We start from the raw sequence: 14,699 nt of genomic DNA on the forward strand, positions 1-14,699 counted from the left end.
TGCAGACTTAAAATCAAATCTTTTTAAAGAAAATTTAAGAAAAAAATAAGTTTTCTTTTAAAAAGAGAATTTATCAAGTGTCCGATCACACCTAAAAAAATCGGTGACAACTCCCCTCTTTTTAAATAAAATTGAGACTTTATTTTCAAATTTTCAATATCGCCTTAATTAGCGCTTGTGCAAATTTTAGGTTGCTACATAAAGTATAGTAATAATTTTCAATATTCACCAATAATATGGTGGCAAATTTACACTTTATCTCTTAATAACTTTTATATAAAATTAAGACTAAGTTGAACGAATATATAAAAATTGATGATTAAAATTGTTATTATACCAATAGAAAAAAAGTAAATATTTTCGAAAGCTTTAGTGACAGGAATAATGATGTAGTTTACCTTTTAATTTATATATTATACTCTCTTCTCTAATTACACATTTACACCCTAATTTTTTGTTCATTTATTTGAAAAGTCTTCTCTTTTTCCTATCATCGTCCGCCTACAATCGTCCCGCTTCTCTCTGTCGTCTCTGCAAATCACTTTTTTTTTTCTTCTCTTCTTATCTCAGTTCTCACCCAACTCCGTGACCGCTGGTTTTTGCCGGATCTGACCCGTATCCCGTGTCGGATCGTGTCGACACGGCACTGCACCCCAAATTGCCGAGTCCTGGTAACGAAGAATGTTGGTATGATTGGCTTTTGCTGGAACTCAGAGTTGTAGTTTCATTTCTGAAAATTTAGACAGCCTGATTGTTTTTGACCAACAACTGAATTATCCAATTTTCTGTTACTTTATCTTATATGTCTATCTGTGGGATTTTAGTTTTTGGTACTTACTACTAATGAGTTGAACTGTAGTCTTTAATTCAGTGCATCTCTCTTGTTTTGCCACTTTCATACAAGTTGATCATTTACCTAAACTGTTTTTATTTCTAGTTTGCATGGGGTTGGTTGAAAATTATGAACTCTATGAGATTTTGGGGCTGCACATTTTTGGGAGAAAAATGCAACATGTGAGCTGATTTTCCTTTTCATTTATGCATAAAATTGTTATAAGAGCATACACGTAACTGCATACCGAGGCATTTTCTTCATTATGTGCAGTAATCTACGTTCTACTTTGCGTAGTTTGTACTGCAACTGTTTAATTGGTTGTAACCTGTGAAGATCTCACAATTAGTGTAGGTATTAATTGGTTAATTTGGTTTGTAGGAACTTATTCTCATTGATGATCTCCTGTTTGCGTTGGTTGGAATTGAAGGACGATACATTTCAATCAAAAGAGTGCATGGAAAGGCTGATGTTGTCAGTTTCCAGGTTGATTCATCTATGGATTTAGCACTTCAGGTTAGAAATTTTCTTCTGTTGGCACAAACAAGTGTTCAGCTATCCTTTGTGGCTGAATTGCTTTTACTCTGGAATTTTACTGTTATGGTGATTGAAAAAACTTGATGCACTGCTGTGCTACTATAAATACCTTTTTGTTATTCTTCGTTAACCATGAAAGGGATATGCAGTTTAGCTTTGGGTTCGATTCCATAAAGTAAAGAACCTCTAGTAGCAGACTGCTTGAGCATGGTTTCTTTAGGGACTCTAGAAGCACACTTGCTCTAAATCCAGATTGCTGAAGATAAAAGACTATATTCCTGGAAGTAAAAATAATTCCCTTGAGTATCGATAAGTTACTTCAATGGACCATTTTAGTCTTGGAGCATGATGGAGGCCATTTTTAATAATTTTTGTCTATGTTAATAATTGATGAGATGGTGTTGCAAATATATCATGTGTGATTTTCTCACTTGCATTTGCACAATACTTTAGCTGATTGAGAAACCATTTCAGGAATTCGCAAAACGGATATTTCCTTTGTGTGAGAGCTATCTCCTGATTGATGAGTTTGTAGAGTCCAGATCTCAGTTCAAGCATGGGCTTGTCAATCATGCCTTTGCTGCTGCACTGAGGGCATTCCTTTTGGTAGGTTCTTTGGGCTACAATGCTTTTCACTAGATAATATACTATTTCTTTCTATTCAAGAAGTGGTTAGGCTATCTGTTCTTTTACCATCCTTGTAAACATTATTTTTTATAGTAATGGCTATTATTGTCTAATTTGCACATGTAGGTTGTCATTTCCTATAGTTTGTTGTTTCTTTGTCAAGCAAATGAATATATACCAACTTGTGATTGTATTCATGATGCATGCTTGCTAGTTTATATGATATAGATGTCCACAATAGATAAATGATAGGCATTTTATTTTATAGTTGGAAAAAGCGTAATCTGTCAGGTTTTTAGGCCATTGAGAAAATAGGGTTTTGGGGGTTCAAATAGGGTTACAAATTAATTCCAACTCCCTTTGCCATTTTTCATGACTTGTTGTCAATTGAAACATATGGTTCCCTGGTCAGTACAGTCTTTATGTAGGATGTTAGTGTTTTGTTTATCATCCTTCATATTTTGTATGATTTGCTGTTAAATAGTTTCATGATAACTGTTTTGACATTCTGCATAATGTTTTCCTCTCCGTATGCCAACTTTCTTCATCAGGATTATCAGGCCATGGTTGCACAACTTGAACACCAATTTCGACTTAGAAGACTTTCTATTCAAGGATTGTGGTTTTATTGTCAGGTTTGGCTCTATTCTTAATCCTTTTGTTTTTAGAGTGTTTCACTAAGTATGCTTTCATCCATTGTTCACAGCCCATGACGGGCTCCATGCAAGCATTGTCCACTGTGATAAGGAAGGTTTCAGCTAATAATTATGCAGGTTCTGCTGTGCTTAATTTGTTGCAGAGCCAGGTGAGGTGTTATATTAGTTGATTGATGCAGGAAAATATAGTTATTTTAGTTATTTATTATCGCATTAGAACTTAAGAAAATGATATTTGTTTGCTTTGTCCTATTTGCTTATTCGATTTCAGGCTAAGGCTATGGCTGGTGATAGTGCAGTGAGGTCATTGCTTGAGAAAATGACTCATTCTGCTAGCAATGCATACCTTAGCATATTGGAAAGGTACCCCATTCCCTGTAATAACTGCAGTATATCTGATTTTTGTTGTTACTATGCTTGAAAGTCTGTTATGCTTCAGGAGTTTTAACTATATCTTGTTATGTGTATCTGTTTCCCCCACTCTAAAAAGTATATTATTGGTGGAGAGTTGGAAAATGTGTTTCCAAGAAATTCTTTTTCCGACGAATCATCAACTGATATGGAATGCTCGTCAATTATTTCGCTACTATATATAGAGTTGTTATGAACACGCGAACAGGACTGAGTCACAGGGCGACTGATGGGAAGTCGAAGTCAATTGTCTTCACTTTATCTCTATTCATGTAATGACCTATTGTGATTGATAGTTCAACACATCAAAGGGAGATTGAAACCTTAGGGCTCGTTTGAGAGAGAAAGCCAAATCTCTTTAGGGTTTTTTATAGATTTTCTTCTTTGGATTTTATTATTCCATACGTCCCTTTAAATAAGGACTAGTTTTATTACATAAAGAGGAAGCCTATTCTTAGAAGGAAAATAAATCAACTTAAATAAAAGTATAATCAAGAAACCTAAGGAAAGAAATAAAAGCGCAACGTAAGCTTTAACTAGAGAATCGAAATTAATGGCCTTTTCTAACATAGGTTCAGCCCATAACAAAACTTGAATATGTATGTATCAGGTCTGACTATCTTGGCTTGTTTGAATGAAATAATTGAACGGATTTAGTTAAATATGGGTATCTGGTTAGTTTCGGGGTTTATGCTAGGGGTTGTGTTGGTTGAAGGCTTGGCTTTCAAAGAGAATGAGTGTTAAGCAGGACAGTAGTGTTTTCCCAAACCCACTCTGGTCCTTACATGAAATGAGAGAGTTGCTTTTGTTCAGTCTGGTCATGCATGGTTGAATGTAATAGTAGGTAGCTTCCTTTATTACCATCCATGTTATGTGATATTTACACCCTTGATATATAAATGAGTTAAAATTATGGCAAAACATCCTATGGCTAATAATGGAAAAGTCCCCATGTCACTTGAGATGATAAGTATTAGTTCACTGAGCAGATTGCGTTTTCTTGTAATTCTCAGAAAGATATCATGGTTGCAAGAAGACCATGTTTCATTTTTTACGGGAGAAGTGCAGGTTATTGATAACATCAAAATTCGAATTTGTACAATAAATTTGTGAACATTCTAAAAATAATATATTGATAAGTGTCTTGTTTTTGAAAAGGGGCTCTATTCTAAATGGAGAAATTGCATATATGGAATGGCATCCAATGCTTATGCCTTTACAATTTATTTTGTAGCTTGATCCTGAAGCAGCTCTCTATAATTTGCATCTCGCCTTTTTAGATTTAAATGCGTAGAAATTGAATTCAGTTTTACTTATCATGAAGGCCTACAGTCAGTGGCTTACACATTTTTTTGCTTAAATATTTCGGCTTTTTTTTTATTGTTTTTAAGTGAAGAAGTTGCTTATAGTTCCTAGACAAGGTATTTAGGAAGCTCTTCTTGTGACCTAGTAATAAAAAAATGTTTAGTGTTCTTTTCTACTTGTGAAGTCTGATTATGACTTTAAAGTAGGGATGGCACTGACACTTTTTAAATTTCCATATCTGAATTGATTAATTTTCATAATATTTGAATTTGTTTATTGTCTAATTAAATGTGAATATTGTTATCCAAATCCTAATCTGAAATAGATAGAACCATCTGTTAAAGGCTTGAATCTGTTAAAATACTCGGTTACTTACATCTGTTTCTTTTTCCATAACAAAGATATAAAATCAAAGAAGAAAATACTTGGTTATTTAAATCAATTTCTTTTGTCAAAATAAAGATATAAAATCAAACGGTAATTAAATTAAAGTTTTAGTTTACACATTATTAACAAGTAACAGCTTTTAAATACAACAAAAGAAAACCTTAGATAATAAAAGTCCATTTATGAAACTAAAACAACCATAAATTGATAAAGAAACAACAATCAACTAAAAATGAATTTGGATAATGTACCGAGTCTCTCCAAACCAAAAGTAAATTGGATTTGGATATTGGATATCCAAACATTACTACCTAAATCTGAAAAATATTAAATTGGATACTATCACTACTCCAAAATTCAATCCATTCCCATCCCTATTTTATAAACGTCAATGTGTTCAACATGAAAATGCTATTAAATTTTCTCAGTTTGTTACCTTTTGAAGAGTTGTAGGGTTTTTGTAATTAAATTAATTATCATGGGGAAATTCCAACAAATAGGTGGATCTATGAAGGAGTAATTGATGATCCATATGATGAATTTTTTATTGCTGAGAACAAGTCTCTTCAAAAGGTATATTGTTTGTATCCACGTATATTTTTGTTTCAAATTTGTGCTTTCTTTACTTATAATTTTTAGGTTTGTAGGAGAGCCTTACTCAAGATTATGATGCTAAGTATTGGAGGCAACGTTATAGTCTCAAGAAGGACATTCCTAGCTTCCTTGCAAATATTGCTGGTACAATATTGACTACTGGGAAATATCTGAATGTCATGAGAGAATGTGGGTACAATGTTCAGGTCTGATTCTTTGAACGAGAACCTGCTTTGTCCATTTTGCTTTGTGACATACCTCTAACTAGATATTACTTTTAGGTCCCTGTGTCTGAAAATTCTAAATTAATGACTTTTGGATCAAACCATCAATACCTTGAGTGTGTAAAAGCTGCTTATGAATTTGCCAGTGGTGAGCTCTTAAGTCTCATTAAGGAAAAGGTGAGCGTGAATTGTTACTACTTAGTAATTTAAAAGCTAATTTTCAAGTGTTTTTTTTTTTGGTCATCCATTAAGAGAATTTGCCAGAACTTTATCTAATTTTGACTTCCATGTCTAATGTTCCAGTATGATTTAATAGGAAAGTTGCGGTCAATAAAGCACTATCTTCTACTTGACCAGGTAAATATGTTAAATATTGTATGCTTTGGGATGGAAATCAATCTTTATTTATGTATAGTATGGTTTTGAATGTGGTTACCAGTTATCTCTAACAGAAAGTACACAATTTGTAATTGTTTTTTCTAGTATGCTGGTTGAGATAGATAAGGACCACTTTTTGTAGATCACAACTTTTGATGAGTGTATGTCAGCGCCAAGTTTTCAATAGCCTTATGCAGGGCATGCTTGGCATTCAGTAGTCACACTAGGTTAAGTTGTGATTCGGTTTCTATGATTATTAGCCAATATTTAAACCATATTGTAACCATTTGGGACTAGTTCTCAAGTTCTAACTATTTAACATGATTAGTACTTAGTTGAGCTTTGTAAAACTCTAGCACCAAAGCTTTAACTGTTCTGGTGCATGGTAATAGTATTAGTATCATTGCTTTGGTCTTATTCTTGGCCAGCAATGGATCTAAGAGGAGAATTTATTAATGTAAGTGTTGTTCGGATAACTGCATAAAGGATTGAAACTAGAAGTTTCAAGGATTTAAAAGTTTTTCAGTCCTTGAGTGGCTTCTTAGAAGAATCTTTCAAATGAGAACATGTTGAGTGCATTCAATGAGAGGACCTACAATTGGTGAAGCCCTAAATGCATTTTCCGGAAAGCCAAGCACTTGCATTTGTAGGGATCTATACCCTTTTATATTGCTTAGATCATCTTTTCCGTTTTCATCATTGACCATTGTATTTTCTATCTCTATGTTTGATATTTATCAAAATAAGTTTTGAAATTGATTGGTTTTTTAACTAAAACTTTTACCTAAAATTAGTAATTTAATGATACTAAATGAAATAAATGTATAAATACTGAAGAATGCATAAATTGAAGATGATAATTCAATAGGGGACATAATAAATTGTAAAGAGATACCAGTTGATAGATGGATAGAAAACTCCTTGAAGTATCCAAAGCTACTTTGGGAAATATTAGGTGAAAAGTATGATCTTAATATACTAAAAAACTGAAAAGAGAATAAGAAATAGTTTGTGTGTATTTGGTATGGGAAAAAAAAAACCTATTTTCAATTTTCATTTTCATTGAAAATAGAAATGTTTGTGTGACAAGGAGGTGGCATATGCTAAAATAATATCTAGCGCATGGATATTTTTTTTTAAGTTATAGAATGGGTAACTCCCATATTTCTTCCTAAGGGATCAACCAAATTGCTTTTGCACTAGCTAGCTACTAATTGGGATTGCCAAACTCTAGGAAGTTTGACCTTGTAGAATTTCTAAAGGACCCTTAAAGTAAAGGGCTTTGAGAGGCACCCTAATAATAGGGTATGCTGTTGGACCTTAACTTTAAGGGTGTTGAAGAGAGGAAATTAGGGTGCCTATTTTCCTCTCAAAGGGCTTTGAGAGGCACCCTAATTTCCTCTCGGAGGGTCCTTTAGAAGTTCTCAAAGTTGCTGAAACTCTAGTAAGTGCCTATTTTCCTCTCTTCTACACCATTTTAAGCACTTGTAAACACAACTAGTTTGGTTCAGCTTTTATTATCTCTTTGCTTGGTAAGAATAATGGAAATGGATACGGATGAAAAAACTGTTAATCCAATGTTTAAAGCTACAAAGTAGAAAAGTGGCTACCTAACCATGGGAGTAACATTTTCCTTTCTTAGCCCCCTCAATCATTCCTATCAAGAAGAGCCTGAGATAATGTGTTTGCAAAACTGAGAAGATATAAGAAAAGGAAAACACGTAGATGCTTGCAGAACTGAGAAGATAATAAGAACAAGAAAACACATAGATGTTTGCAAAACTGAGAAGAACATATTGACGGCTATGAAAATAGTTGTTTTACTGGAAAAGTATTGACTTAGCATCATAGGGAGGGATTGATAGAGTGAGGGATAGAAATAGTTGAGAGAGGGCAGGAGTCCGAGTAGGGAGAGATAAAAGGAAGATGAAGGCAGTCTCAGATAATGCTTAAAGTGCTGGAGCATTTTGAAAATCCTTTCTATGTTTTAGACAAATAACGTAATTTGCTTTATAGATTAAAATAGTTTTAAATTTGAGTTCTTTGTTGGAGTGATCATATGCAAACACAGGACTACATTTTGGAATAATAGGATCTAGAATAAAATTAATATTCTATTCCTATTCCTGTCCAACATTTAGAGAGTGATTGTATATAGTTGTATGATAGACATATGTTTTCATAATGATTTATGTAGTCATTCTAATTCAGGTGCTATCAAATTGCAGGGTGATTTCTTGGTTCATTTTATGGATATAGCTCGAGAGGAGCTCTTGAAAAAGCATGATGAGATATCTGTAGAGAAACTGCAGGTTTTATCATCTTTCCTGTCTTTTTCTTTGATTGTTCACCATGTGAGGTGCATATGACAAGGCTTCTACATCTCTACTCAATAAAATTTAAAAAGGAAACTGCAAAATAAATGTTATTAAAAAGGCAAGCTATCTGACATATGTGAATTTATTTCTCTTTATCCATTTTTTCTTGAATATGTAGTCTCTGCTGGATCTAGCTTTGCGTACCACGGCTGCTGCAGCAGATCCTTGTCATGAGGACTTAACATGTTGTGTGGTAAGTGGTTCCTCTGTTCCTCATTTCTTTGTATGGGAAAAACTTGGATTGTATCTATATTGTATTATTATTTAATGTTTTAACTCTCAGGAGAGGTCTTCGGTTCTCAAAGGATTGAGCAGACTGAAGGATCTTGACATCAAGAATGTTTCTCATGGTAATGATCTAGAGGAGCCAATAAGCATTACTGGTCTTGAGACATTTTCCTTGAGCTATAAGGTAGGCTTTTTTTTTTTTTTTTTGTAGTTACTGTACAATGTCTGTTCTTGCATGAGTCTTCAAATTACAAGTTAATTAAAGGGACCTACTTGCAGGGAGTATAGCCATTGTTAGTGAGTCTCTTGAATGTTGTGATTTCTTTAAAGGTTAAAATGTTTTAGTAAAATTATATTTGGTTCTTCCAATATTTTCTGGATTGTGTTTAAACTTCTTTTTCAAGGTGAAATAATAGTCAATCGTAAGAATTACATGATTTGCGTGGTAGTTTCTCGGGGTGTGCACTTTTACTTTGGTTAAATAAAAAACTGACCAAGAAATTGATTTCTAACTTTTTTTTTTGAAACCAAACCAAACTATATTATAATGAAAACACAATTGAAGTAATTTAGTTTGCTTGGGTTTCTTATTTGGTTTTGACCAAATAAGCAAAAAAAAAAAAGAAAAGAAATCAAATAATTAAAAATTAAAGGAGTCCTCAATTCAAGTAAAATATAAACAGTTAAAATAAAAACAAGAGTCTTCTGTTCACTGAATGGCTTCAGTGTTTTGGGAATTCATTCTCTTCTCATTCTCCCAACACTTGAGTCATGCAACAAATTCAAGTCAAATATAAACAGTTAAATTAAAATAGAAAACAACAGTCTAAGTGCCTGTTCTGTGAATGGCTTCAGTGTATTGGGAATTCATTCTCACCTCATTTCCCCCAACACTAAAGTCATGCAACAGATGAAGCCTGCCTAAATGGGCAACTAAGAACTGAATTTGTAGCATCATAAATATAAACTGGTTCACATAAAACACTTTAGAAAACACAGTAAATGATAGTACGTAATACATAGGTTTCTTTGTTTTTGACCAAATCGTGCTCTGCCCTAGTTGTTTCTTTATACTTGCTTGATGGTTTATTGTGAGTGGAAGCTCCTTATATTGTAATCCATTGGTGACATCACTTTTACATCATTTTACGGTGCAACCATGTATTTTCATCCTTATGCTCATGATATTTTGTGTGTTTTCAGATTCAGTGGCCACTGTCAATTGTTATATCAAGAAAAGCTTTAACAAAATATCAGTTGATTTTCCGCTTCCTTTTTCATTGTAAGCATGTGGAACGCCAGCTCTGTGGGGCTTGGCAAATGCATCAAGTATGGACTTGAACTTATTGTTGTATTCTGGCGACCTTCTATGTGTTTGCTCTATGCTATCCTATAACTTCAACAAATTTTGCAGGGAGTTCGTGCTCTTAATTCTCATGGAACTGCCATCTCTAGATCATCTCTCCTCTGTCGTAGCATGCTGAGATTTATTAACAGTCTTCTGCATTATCTAACATTTGAGGCAGGTTTCTTTGTATCCTTTGCACCATAGCAGCTCTGAATACTTTTGTAAGGCCTAGAAGGAACAGCTCATGAAGTCAGACGAGTCTTACATACTCTTTATCTTCCATTCAACTTTATTTCAGTTTTGGGCATAACTGAACCTCAGTATTCCTTTACTTTGGGAAATCTCTGCATTTGTGGTAGTCAAAGCCACTAGCAAGATGGACTTTGGGTTTTGACTCTTAGCTTTATCAGGGAAAGGCACAAAAAAGGATGAGGAAGAAAATATGAACTTATATTGAGATGTTCAATTAGTTGGCTTGGTGCTTTTAAGTAACATTCTTGAAATCCTTCTTTTCAGGTTCTTGAACCCAATTGGCATGTGATGCATGGTAGACTCCAGACTGCAAAAAGCATTGACGAGGTATTATCCTAATTAGACTTCTAAATGCTGCATATCTGTTTTTAATATAAAATATAATTTTTTTGGTGATAAACTAGTGCATCACAAGTTATATTTGAACATCCTTCCATTTGTAACAGGTCATCCAGCATCATGATTTTTTCCTTGATAAGTGTCTGAAAGAATGCTTACTTCTTTTGCCTGAACTGATAAAGGTTTGTTGCTTCTCATTTATCAGTATTTTTGGGACAGCTTTTAATAAATTGGACATGCTAGTCTGTTGCTATTTGTTAGACTAAAATGGTGTTTATATTATTAGAATCTAATAAGAACTGGTGAATGAAGCATATTTCAATTTTTGAAGTGAAAAAAAAAGATGTAGTTGGAAACGAAGTCTGAAACAGCCCTTGAATACACAAGATTTGATTGTGGGAAATTCACTTTCATTATTCATGTTTGTTTTTACTGTCGCAGAAAGTGGAGAAGTTGAAATCATTGTGCCTACAATATGCAGCAGCAACACAATGGTTAATCTCGTTGTCTATTGACATTCCCAAGTTAGATGAGCAGTCTGATGGTTCGGTTGGCTCAGGAAAATTGAAATCAAAGAATCCATCTCAAGTGCAAAAAGTCATGACTAGAAACTCAGCCGTTACTGATTCCATTCTGTAAGTGTGGAGAATGGGTGGCTATGATGACCTGTTTCTCTCATCACTCTAACTTGAACTAATATACATTGCAGTAAATTTGAGAGAGAATTCAATGCTGAGCTTCAGAGCCTGAGACCAATTTTGAGCAGCAGCTCCCAAGCAGAACCATATTTGACACATCTTGCACAGTGGATACTTGGTGCTGGAAATGATCAGTAAGTTCAAATATTGTGTTACATGTGCTTTAGGTAGGGATTCTTGTTTGTGTTGTGTTTTGTCTGTATCTTTGTTTCTTCTTTATACTGCAGTTTTTAGGTCTCTAATTTCACAAAACAATTGCTTGCTATATATTTAGTAAAACTGTGATGTGGTTGAAATTTTGGGTTACATCTTCTATTAGATTTTTATTCGGGTAAGTCTTTTTTCTTTATTGCATGTTAGATGTAATATCAATCAAAAATATATATTATTGTTGATTTTGGAGTAACATTTTGTGATATTGATATTCTAATTAAATTTGTATATTAATATCAAAACTATCGGCACAAATATATAAATCAATTTGTTAAACAGTTTACTACAAGACATTATATATATATATATATATAGAACAATCGATGATGTGTTGTTTTTAAGGTTCTTATGATTTATGTTTATACATGAATACGTATGTGAATATAATTATACGATTGTAATTTCATAAGAATGAACAAATGATTATATTTTCTTAAGAAATATAAAATTTAAATTCAGAATTGGTAAGACAATGTCAAAATAAGCTATTACTAGTTAATCGCTCAATTATCTATCGTGTTGGTTTAGGTTTTTTTAATGGATTAAAAATTACTTTATATATAAAAAAAAACACCTTGAAGTTGTCCCTGCGAGTCTCAAAATCTGAACTTTGCTATTCCAATTTAAGTCTCATTGTTTCTTATATAATCTTTTTATAGATATGGTTAAATTATTTTATGTCTTCAACGTAAAAAGTTCCAAATTTTGACAATTTTTTTTTCGTGAAAAATAAATTTAATTAAGTCCTCAAGTTTTCGAATTGTATTGATTAGGTTCTTTGATCAACATCATCAAGAATTTTTTTTCTTTTATATTATAAAAATATTTTAATTCTTTTAAAAAATTATAAATTTGTAAAAATTTATTAAAAATTATAAAATGTTAAATAAAATTTAAAAATAAAAATGTATTAAAAATCTTTCAAAAATTTAGTTCTAGAATGAATTTGTACATGATTTTCTGAATCTTTTTGGAATTTTGACAACTATGTGTCGAGATTTATTCGGGATGATTTTTAAAATTATAAAAAAATATTTTTAATATAATAAATTTTAAATTGTTCATTCTTCAAGTTATTTGATTATTATTTTTTATATTTAAGACTCTTTTAAAATTTAGTAATTTTAAAATTCTTCTAAATTGTTCTTTTTGTTCAAGTAAAATAAAAAACTTTATATGAAATATTCGTAGAAATAGTTTATTTTTCTTTTAGATTCTATTACTTAAGGTCAAGTACATTTAGTGCTACATTTGTCAGAGAATAATCGGGATACATTTATTTTTTAAATTCTATGAGTAGAATTAATAAAACTACAAAAAAAATTATATATATATTTTATATATTTATTTTATATAGTCTAAAAGTACTATAAGAATTAAAACATCAATACTAGTCATATAATTTTTTTTTAAAGAAAAGTAACTTTTAAAACATCAATACTAGTCATATAATTTATTTTATACATGTTCATAGGTCGGGTTACTCGCCTAAGCTCGAAAGCTATCTCAAAATTTGGGAGAGTTTGAGCAAAAATATTATATCAGAAAAATGAGTTTGGACAAAAAAATTAAGGTCATTTAAAATATAGATCGGGCTCGAGCTTGAACATTCAAGGCCCGAGCCTGTCCCAACTTAGCCCATTTGGTTTTCAAGAAAGAATAAATATTTCAAAAGTGAAATAAGTATTTGGAGAGAAAATATGAATAATAAAATTTGATAAGGATTAAATTGTGAAAATCTGAAAGTTGGAGGACTAAAAGTATAGATTTACCATTTTAGGAAAAGGAGCGGAATTTAAAAATATTTTTTTATTATTTTAAAAAATATGTATTGATATGTGGAGTTGGAAAATCAAGATATGGGCTAAATTGAATAAAGTGGAAAGTATAGGTTTTAAAGTGTAAATTTCCCATTTTATATGAAAAGGACCTAAATATAATTTTAACATATTTAATTGATATTTGGAGACATAATCACGAGATTAGAATATCTAAGTGTTGAGGTGTAAATGAGAGAGAATTTATGGAAATTAAGGTTGAAATGTGGTGAAATTTGATTGGTTGGTGAAATATGGACTAAATTGAAATAAAAAGAAAAGTGTAGAATCTTATACACATGTGGAAGGTTGAATGGTGGCAGCTTGAGACAACAAAAATAAAAGGGAAAGAAAGGAAAGAAAGAAGGGAGGAAGAAAGAGAGAAAAGAAAGGAAAAGTTTTCATGCATTTTTCTTGAATTTTTCCTTAAAACCATAGCCAAATTTCATATCCTAGAGTGTTGCGAAAATATTTTCTACCATGAAAACTACTTAGTTGAAGAAGGAAGTGAAGGAAAAGCTTGGGAAAGTGAAGAAAAAGTAAAGGATAAAGGTAAGATTTTATGATTTTTTAAGGTTTTCATGCTATTTTGATATGAAATCATGAAAAGATTATGTTGGATACAAGATAATGGTTATGTTTTGTATACGTATGCATGGAGAGAAAGAGGAAAAGATGAAGGAAAGGTGATTAAAGTAAATGAAAGCTTTGAATTGAAAAGAGAAAGGTTAAGTTCAAGTGAAGAGAATAAGTAAATACTTAATTTGTCACACCCCAAAATTTGGCCTAGAAGTTTTGAGGGTAAAATATGAATCCTAGCCCAAATGTGTTCAAAATTTTGTAAGTTTGGTAATCAATAATGTTTTCGACAATGGCTATTAGGAAATTAAATCAATTTCTAAAAATGGGTTCTTACAACCTTTAATTTTGAAAATGGGACTGATTTGTAAAAGAGTAAAAATTGAGAGTTTTTATGAAGCAATTTAACCAGTTTTTAAACTCAACCTAAAACCCCCCCATTCTCCAAATTGTTCATGACAGAAAAACTCCCCTTTGTTGTGTTGCCGTCCCTTCTACTCTCTCATCTCTCCCAATTGATTTTTGCTTCCAAATCTTAATTCCTATTGATTTCTACCATCAACCTAACCATAAATCTTGATTGAAACCAAGAAAAACATCTAAAAGTCTCATTAATTTCATCTTCTTTACCTGTGGGTTTCCCGAATTTGCGTCAAAGCCGTTTTTCTCCCATCAAAAGTAACCAGTCATCTTTCTATTAGTTTTAAATGATATCTAGTCTCTTAAACTGAATTTCTAGCCATTAAAACACATGTTCGAAATAAAAGAACAAAATTGGGTCGTTAATGGTGGATTTCAGGATTGTGGATTAAAACATGGTTTCAAGGTAATTTTAAACTTATTTTAATATAATTATAAGGTTTCTAAAGTTTTTTTGAAGTTTCATTAAGGATTTC

The 14,699-nt window shown here is 32.0% G+C and overlaps 1 protein-coding gene across 7 annotated transcripts; it reads left to right on the plus strand.

Annotated features, from left to right (window-relative positions):
* Positions 1-437: 437 nt before the first annotated feature.
* Positions 438-11,500, plus strand: LOC107922291 (gamma-tubulin complex component 2). 7 transcript variants are annotated; one of them, XM_016852260.2, is made up of 20 exons: positions 439-687; positions 938-1,014; positions 1,214-1,348; positions 1,844-1,975; positions 2,548-2,631; positions 2,703-2,801; positions 2,924-3,015; positions 5,256-5,328; positions 5,403-5,555; positions 5,631-5,750; positions 5,877-5,930; positions 8,180-8,263; positions 8,448-8,522; positions 8,613-8,741; positions 9,761-9,886; positions 9,972-10,079; positions 10,422-10,484; positions 10,604-10,678; positions 10,938-11,131; positions 11,206-11,500. In XM_016852260.2, exons 2-20 carry the CDS (start codon positions 943-945, stop codon positions 11,330-11,332), a joined length of 1,995 nt encoding a protein of 664 aa, XP_016707749.1. In that variant the 5' UTR covers positions 439-687; positions 938-942; the 3' UTR covers positions 11,333-11,500. The 7 variants fall into 7 exon arrangements, 3 of the variants coding, with proteins under 3 accessions (XP_016707749.1, XP_040943137.1, XP_016707750.1); XR_005909393.1 differs by lacking the exon at positions 11,206-11,500 and having other exon boundaries at positions 438-687; positions 9,972-10,091; positions 10,265-10,484; positions 10,938-11,099; XM_041087203.1 differs by lacking the exon at positions 938-1,014.
* The last annotated feature ends 3,199 nt before the right edge of the window (positions 11,501-14,699 follow it).

Source organism: Gossypium hirsutum, chromosome D01 (assembly GCF_007990345.1).
Source record: "Gossypium hirsutum isolate 1008001.06 chromosome D01, Gossypium_hirsutum_v2.1, whole genome shotgun sequence".
NCBI lineage: Eukaryota > Viridiplantae > Streptophyta > Magnoliopsida > Malvales > Malvaceae > Gossypium > Gossypium hirsutum.